This window comes from Danio rerio, chromosome 16 (genome assembly GCF_049306965.1).
Source record: "Danio rerio strain Tuebingen ecotype United States chromosome 16, GRCz12tu, whole genome shotgun sequence".
NCBI lineage: Eukaryota > Metazoa > Chordata > Actinopteri > Cypriniformes > Danionidae > Danio > Danio rerio.
Genome location: NC_133191.1, coordinates 54,998,386 through 55,007,500, shown reverse-complemented (window position 1 = coordinate 55,007,500; position 9,115 = coordinate 54,998,386). Strand labels below are relative to the sequence as shown.

The following is a 9,115-nucleotide window of genomic DNA, read 5'->3' as shown; positions in this document are numbered from 1 at the left end:
AAAGCTAGCGTATGTTCTATTCTGAGTAAGGGTTGTGGGGTTTGTGTATGTGTATGTGAAAATCAACCAAAATATTACAACCAAAAACATTTGTTTATGTTGCTGCATAGTTTAATTCTGTCACAAAAGCACAGGTGTTGTGTCAGTTCATCTATTTCCGTAATATCTGTCATTTATTTCATGTGGGATGTTTAATACTTCAAACGTGTTAGGGATAACCATTTTTATAGCTGGTATAAAAATATCTTAAAGGTTGTAGGTAGAAATTATTTTTGATGCATCTGAAACAGTTGTCACAAGCATTTAGCTGTTTATTCAAAGACAAGCATCCTGTTTTTAAAGTCATGCAGGAAATAGAAATATATTTAGGGTATTCAGATTTTGCAGACTTGGATGACGGTAAAAGAAAGAAAGAAAGAAAAAAAAAAAAGACAAATCGATGCTGGAAAGGCCAGCAACTGTGAGCGAGTGTAAATTATGTGGTCAGTACATATCAAATTATCAGACGCCCGAATCAATTTCCCTTGTGCAGAACTGCTGAATTGTGAGAAAAAAAAACATAATGAGTTTCAGACAGATTTTCCCCTGAGCAAACATCATCAGCGCTGTTGAGTCTGAGGGAGAACAAACTCTCAGGGCGTCTAGTTTACCCCTCCCACCATCCAAAACACACGCTGACATGAAAATTAAAACACGTCGCTCTTCGCTCTCGCACAATGCTGCGTGTCCTTCAACACACTCATCTGGTGCTATTAAAGAGCTCCGGCTGGCAAAGAGGAAAATTCCATCATTATTTACTCACCTTTAAGCTGCTAACACCTTCAAGTTGTCTAACAAAAACAACCAAAAGGGGAAATTTGCTTGCAAAAAGAATGTTAAAATAGAAATGCATGGAGTGTTTCTCTCATCTGGCATTGATCTGTGCATCAGCAGCACTGTCTTCAAATAACGAAAATCGATTCTCATTATCAGACGATTTATGCAATCTTTAATAGGTCACGTGCATATGCTAAAGTGCATTTTATGCACGCAAAAGGTGCAACAGATTCTCTTTCAGGCTTTGACATCTCTATAATAATAATAAAAACTCCCCCCACAGGGCAAGAATGATTAAATTTGTGTTCATCACAGTAAAGAGCTCAAAAAGTGGAATCAAACACCATTTTAAAGCAAGTATTCATCCATTCACAGCACACCGAAAGCTATTATTCCCTCCCCGATGCCCCATGCGTTCTCTGACAGATCAATAATACAACAATAGTACTCCAAATCCATACGAATCACCCAGATGTGTCTGGTTTTCTTCATCTTTCCGATATTAACCATTTCGCCAAGCGACAGAACAATCAGGATGACGATAGCTTGCGTGCAGAAGTTAAATGCAAATCATGTAGCACAGCAAAAAATAAGCTCCTTTGTCAACAGTTTGTGTCAAAACTGCAGCAACACAACATTTGTTTCCACAATGAGATCAGCAGTTTCACATTTACTGAAAGACTTTTGCATCATTGATTTCAGAGGGAATCTGAACCATGCTAAGTATTGGTGCGTACAACAAATATCAGGCTTAGAGATAGCACAATAACATATCTGTCTGTTCAACATTTAAAATAGAAATATGAAATTTATCAAATCAAAAGCTTCATTTTTTTATTATTATGTTCATGTCAGATGTCAGACACAAAGTAAAACATTACCATTATCCGTTTTTTAAAAATGCCTGGTCAACCGATACTCAATTGATATTTGCGATCTGCAACTGTAAAACAGCCTCAGAGAAAATCCTTAAACCACAGTCTGTTCAACGTTTAAATTATAAATACACAATGTAAAAAATCCTTAGCTTCATATGTTGTTAGCTTTTGTATGTCAGGATACAAAGTAAAAATAAATATTATCGGTTTCTAAACATATCTGGTCCCGATATTTGCCACTTGCAACTGGAAAACAGCCTTCAAAATCACGATTAAACCCCTGTATGCTCAACATTTAAATTATAAATATGAAATTTCTAAAATCAGAAGATTCACTTGTTAGCATTTGCATGCCAGGACTCAAAGTAAAAATTACCATTATCGCTTTCCAAAAATACCTAATCAACCGATATTCTACCGATATTTGCCACTTGCAACTGAATGATAAAAACAAAAGCCTTATTTGTTATTAGCTTTTGCATATCAGATGTCAAACACAAAGTAAACATTTTCATTATTGGTTTTCAAAAATTCCTGGTCAACGATATTTGCCATCTGCAATTGGGAAACAGCCTCTGACATTTTTTTTAATTACTGTCTGTTCAACATTTATAATATAATTATGAATTGTATAAAATCATAAGCTTTATTTGTTATAAGCATTGGCATGTCAGAATACAAAATAAAAATTACCATTATCAGTTAAAAAAAAAAAAACTGGTTAACCGATATTTTCCACCTGCAATTGGAAACCATTAAACCACTGTTTGTTCAACATTTAAATTTTTAATATGACATTAATAAAAGCATAAGCTTCATTTGTTATTATCCTTTGCATGTTAGGACTAAAAATTACTATTATCAGGTAAAAATTACTATTATCGCTTTCCAAAAATACCTAATCAACCGATTTTCAACCAATATTTGCCACCTGCAACTGGAAAGCAGCCTGCGAAAAAATCCTTAAACCTCTATATATTTAAATTATAAATATGAAATTTATAAAATCAGATGCTTCATTTCTTATTAGCATTTGTTATTAGCATTTGCATAGCAGAAGTCAAACACAAAGTAAAAAAATTCATTATCGGTTTCCAAAAAAAAACCTGGTCAACCGATATTTTCTACCTGCAACTGAAAACAGCCTCCGACAAAATCTTTAAACCACTGTTTGTTAAACATTTAAATTTTAAATATGACATTAACAAAAGCATAAGCTTTTTTGTTATTATCATTATTATTATTTTCATGTCAGGACACAAAGTAAAAATTACCATTATCGGTCTCTAAACATAACTGGTCAGCTGATATTTGCAACCTGCAACTAAAAAATAGCATTCAACAAAATCCTTAAACCACTGTCTGTTCAACATTTAAATGATACATATGAAATGTATAAAATCAAAAACTAGATTTGTTATTAGCACTTTTTACAGAAAGTAAAAATTACCATTATCGGCTTCCAAAAATACATGGACAACCAATAGTCAACCGATATTTTCCATCTGCAGCTGGGAAACAGCCTCTAACAAAATTCTTAACCCCTGTCTGTTCAACATTTAAATTATAAATACAAAAAGTAAAAAATCATTCGCTTCATTTATTGTTACCATTTGCATATCATGAAACAAAGTAGACATTGCTATTATTAGTTTCAAAAAATACCTGGTAAGCCGATTTTTGCCACCTATAACTGGAAAACAGCCCCAGACTAAATCATTAAACCACTGTCTGTTCAACATTTCAATTACAAATATAAAATGTATGAAATCATTAGCTTGGTTTGTTATTAAAATTTGCATGTCAGAATACAAAGTGAAAAATATATCATTATCGGTTACCAAAAATACCTGTTTAATCAATATTTAACCGATATTTGCCACCTGCAACTAGAAAACAGCCTTAGAAAAAAACATTAAACTATTGTGTTCAACATTATAATTAGGAATTTTTTTTTAAAAAGAGGCTTAATTTGTATTTAGCGTTTGCACGTAAGGATACAAAGTAAAAATTACTCTCATCTGTTTACAAAAATACCTGGTCAACCAATATACAACCGATATTGGCCAACTGCAACTGGTAAACAGCCTCCAACAAAATTATTAAACCACTGTCTGTTCAACATTTAAATTATAAAAAGGAATGTATGAAATCAGAAGCTTAATTTCTTTTTATCATTTGCATGTCAGAATTCAGATTTTAGAGGGAATTGGAACCGTGCAAAGATATGAGTAAGTACAACAAATATCGGTACTACAGATAACACAATAAAATAACTGTCTGTTCACTGTTTAAATTACAAATATGAAATGTAACATGTTGTTAGCATTTGCATGTCAGCATACAAAGTAAAATTACCATTATCAGTTACCAAACATACCTTCTCAACCGATATTTTCCACTTACAACTGGAAAACAGCCTCCGACACAATCCTAAACCGCTGACTGTTTAACATTTAAATTATAAGTCTGATTTTTTTTTTACATTATTAGCTTCATTTGTTATTAGCATTTGTACACAAATTGAAAATTACCATTATCAGTTTCCAAAAATACTGGGTCAACCGATGATCTACTGATAGTCAACCGATATTTACCATCATTTGCATGTCATGATACAAAGTAAAAATTACCATTGTCTGTTTCCAAAAATAACTGGGCAACCGATATTTGCTACCTCCAAGTGGGACTCCGACAAAATCCTAAACCACTGTTTGTTCAACATTTAAATTATAAGTCTGATTTTTCTACATTATTAGCTTAATTTGTTATTAGCATTTGTACAAAAAAAAAATGATCATTATCAGATTTCAAAATACCTAGTCAACTGATGATCAACCGATAGTCAACAGATAGTCAACCGATATTTGTCATCATTTGCATGTCATGATACAAAGTAAAAATTATCATTATCGGTTTCCAAAAATACCTGGTCAACCTATGATCAACCTATAGTCAACCGATATTTGCCATCATTTGCATGTCATGATACAAAATAAAAATAATCATTATCGGTTTCCAAAAATAACTGGCCAACCGATATTTGCTACCTGCAACTGGAAAACAGCCTTTGAAAACACAATTAAAACACTGCCTGTTCAACATTTAAATTAAGAAATAAAAAAATGTAAATATATATAATGCAGAATTAACAGCAATAATAAATTTGTTCATGATGAATCACAAATTAATCTGAAGTTATCATTTGCATTTGGATTTCAGACAATTACTATTTACCGATAATCGGCATCTGCTACTGATAAATGGCCACCAACCACAAAAGTAAACCACTGTGTGTTCAACATTAAAATGATTTAACAATGAAAAACAAACAAAACAAAAAACTCACAATTATTAAAACTTATGTTTATATAATAACAAATATGGCAATATTAATATAGCAAGAACCACAGCATGGCAAGCGCAACAACAGCAATGATTAAGAATTATTCATGATTCATGAGACGATAATTAACATTTACGTACTATTATTTGACACGAAACGAACCATTATCGGTTTCTGAATATCGGGTCTACCAATACATACAATCTGCTAACAATAACTAGCCATCAACAACCCTATACAAACTATACATTTGCAATGAAAGTACAGTTAATAAATGCAAATATATTAGCAATAGGTACATGGATAGAAATATAACAACAAAAAGAACATCACAACAATAATTCAATTTATCAATAATTAAATCCAACTCATACTATGTGCATCATGGATATCGGCAAAATAACCATATGCAACATAACAACATTACAGGATATAATACGGAAATATTAACAGATCAATATCAAGAACCACAACAGCAGCGGCAGCAACTATAAAATATTCACGATAAGCTCATAGTCTAATATTTTAGTTATGATTATATGCATATTGAACATCAGATAGTTAAAAATAAGAAATACCCATTATCGGTTTCTGAATATGGACGATGATACATTGATAAATGCCATCTGGTGGATCTCCAAAGTAAAACAACCAACAATGACTCCACCACTATGCAAAACAATTCATATCATTGAATATTGTTAATGTACTATTATAATTACGCAAATATATATTTTAATTACATATATATTTTAATAATATGCATATTTTATTTTGTATAATTGTTTATAATATAACTTTAATATCATATAATATAATTATATATATATATATATATATATATATATATATATATATATATATATATATATATATATATATATATATATATATATATAATTGTTTTGCATATTGGTGATTACATCAACATTGATGTCGCTCATTTAAAACACACACACACTCAACAATAACAACGTAGGTGTCAGTATCTGTGAAGGCATCCACTGACTTGTTACACACACAGACCGAAGCGAGGAAAACCATATTGATGTTTTCCCCCTCAAAGTGTTGATATGCAGAACTCGTGTGTTGTGGAGCACACTTGTCTCTATGATTTGATCACATACACTCACACACACACACACACACACACACGCGCGCGCACATGATTCATTGGCAGGTAGACCCCCGGAGCCGCATTAGTATTCACTCCAGGTCCCAGCAAAAGAATGAAGCAAGCAGCGAGTGAGAAACAGAAGAAAATGCAACTTACCTTTCCAGAGCAACGCCAGCAGCAAAGCGAGCGCGTGTCGCAACATTGCGCAGCTCATGTTTTGAGTTGATTGTTTGTTATTTCTCCGTCAGTTCTTGCAGCAACAGTCCGTGTTTGTGGTCTTCAGTCACGCATAAAAACCGCAGTTGTCCGTCCGCGTGTCCTAATTCACCAAACCTCCGCAGTCCACAAATCTTCCAAGTGTGTCAGGAGTGCCACAAGATTGGGTCGATTTTTCCCAAGAGTGACCCTTTGCAAGGAGACCAAACACAATGTTGAGAGCAGGACGGTGGATAAATTAATCCTTGCGCAAAACGAAGTAAAAAATGTAGTATGTTCCTTCTTTGGATTTATGTATTATTATTTTTTTAAATATATATTCAACACAAGGGCATCCAGAATACCAGAGAAGATGGTTTAGTGGGATGTTGTGTGTTCAGTGAATCAGAATCACTGTGCATCGCTTCAGAGCGGAGCACGAAAGAAGCTGCTGATTGACAGCTCAAGGAGAATCACTTCCACCAATCAGAGAAGTAGGCGGGGTTGAGAGGAGGACGCGCGGCCAATCGATACCACGCAGGGGCGGGGACTACTAGAGCGCTATGATAATATAAGGTGATTTATAGCACGCTCTGTGCACTGCAGTACTGGAGGAAAAGGTGTTTGCGTGGACGCGCACATTAGTGCTTTATGTTCTCTACAGGGAGAGGTGATTTGCGTGGGGAAACTTCGCAGAGAAGTGTGTAGAAAAAACACACTTGATATATTGGGTCAGTGCATGCTGCGCAGTGTTCACTACATGTTTGTGCCTCCATCTGACTTCATAAATAAAATATTAAACTCGCTTTTTTTTTTTTTTTTTTTTTGATGTTTTGAGTTGAGATATAGGCTACCAGTTACACACAAATATCCTGTCAAATTATTCCCCTTTCAATACATTTCTAAACATTCATTTCATGTTCCTTATTATTTAATAATAATAATAATAATAATAATAATTATTATTATTATTATTATTATTATTATTATTATCATCATCATCATCATCATCATCATCATCATCATCATTATTATTATTATTATTATTATTATTATTATTATTATTATTATTAGCATTTTCTTGTCGGCTTTGTCCCTTTATTAATTTGGGGTCGCCACAGCAGAATAAACCGCCAACTTATTATTATTATTATTATTATTATTACTATTATTATTATTATTATCATTATTTATGTGTTATTTATCTTATTATAGTTTATTGCTGGAATAAATTACAATAATACTTTGGGTTTAATTGGTTTAATTATTTATTTTTTTCTTATTGAGCAATATTATCAGCTCCTTTAACAAATAATTTATTTATTTTTCACCTAAATAATTTATTAATTGTTATTTTTTCTATTATTTATTTGTGTAATAAATAATCATTATAGTTTGGGTGGAATAAAAGCAGTTTTTATTATGTTGGAAATAATTTTTATCGTCGATATTATTAGCCGCTTTATTACTCATTCACTCATTCATTTTCCTTTTTCACCTTAGTCCCTTTATTCAACAGGAGTCTCCACAGCGGTATGGACTTATCCAGCATATGTTTTACACGGCGCATGCCCTTCCAGCTGCAACCCATTACTGGGAAACACCCATACACATTTATTTCCAGTAATACATTACGATAAACTTTTAAAATACCCAATTCTTCTATAGCGCATGTGTTTAGACTGTGGGGGAAACCGGAGCACCCGGAGGAAACCCTCGCCAACACTGGGAGAACATGCAAACTCTACACAGAAATGCCAACTGACCCAGCTGAGGCTCGAACCAGCAACCTTCTTGCTGTGAGGCGACAGTGCTATTGTCGGATGGTCATGATAACCAAAACATTACATTTGAAAATTCACGGATAACAACAATAGCCAAAATAGTATTTAAAATCATTTTGACATGAGCCGCTTTTGGTGCTTCACACATTTTCATTGGTTATTTTTTGTTTCCAAGATCCAAGATTTAGAATAAAAATATTATTTTATTTCTATTCCATTTTATTTTACTGTAATTTATATTTTAATTAAATTCAATTTCATTGCAATTTCTTTAATTTAATTTATATTTTATTTTGGTTGCAATTCTATTTTATTCTATATTATTATTTAATTTTGAATATTTAATTTTATTTTATATTAAATTCTAATCTATTCTACTTTTTATTTTTTATATCTTATGTCTTAATTCTGTTCTTCTTTTATTTTTCTTCCGTTTTTTAAATGTAATTTAAGTTTTATTCGAATTGAATTTCATTTAAATTAATATTTAATTTAATTTAGATTTATTTTTTTCTTTGAATTTAAATTTTCTTTTATTCTGTATTAATATATTTTATTTTAGTTTTTTTACTATATTTTATTGTATATTCTATTGTACTTTATTTTATTTTATTTTTTATTGTAAGTTCTATTTTATTGTTAATCAGTTAAATTTCATATCAATTTCTATTTTATTTCATTTATATTTTAATACATTGTTTGTTTCAATTTAATTTTACTCTATATTATTTTATTTTATTGACAGCATGGTGGCACAGTGGGTAGCACAATCGCCTTACAGCAAGAAGGTAGCTGGTTTGAGCCCCGGCTAGTTCATTTGGTATTTCTGTGTGGAGTTTGCATGTTCTCTCCGTGTTGTTGTGGGTTTCCTCCAGGTGCTCCGGTTTCCCCCCACAAGTTCAAAGACATGCGCTTTAGGTGAATTGGGTAAGCTAAAATTATCCGTAGTGAATGAGTGTGAATGAGTGTGTATGGGTGT

The 9,115-nt window shown here is 32.1% G+C and overlaps 1 protein-coding gene across 1 annotated transcript in view; it reads right to left on the bottom strand.

Annotated features, from left to right (window-relative positions):
• Window positions 1-6,722, bottom strand: part of iglon5 (IgLON family member 5) — a 393,843-nt gene extending 387,121 nt beyond the window's left edge. The window contains 1 exon segment of the mRNA NM_001017775.2: window positions 6,314-6,722. Coding sequence (NP_001017775.2) covers window positions 6,314-6,371 — 58 coding nt within the window. The 5' untranslated portion in view covers window positions 6,372-6,722.
• Between the last annotated feature and the right edge of the window lie 2,393 nt (window positions 6,723-9,115).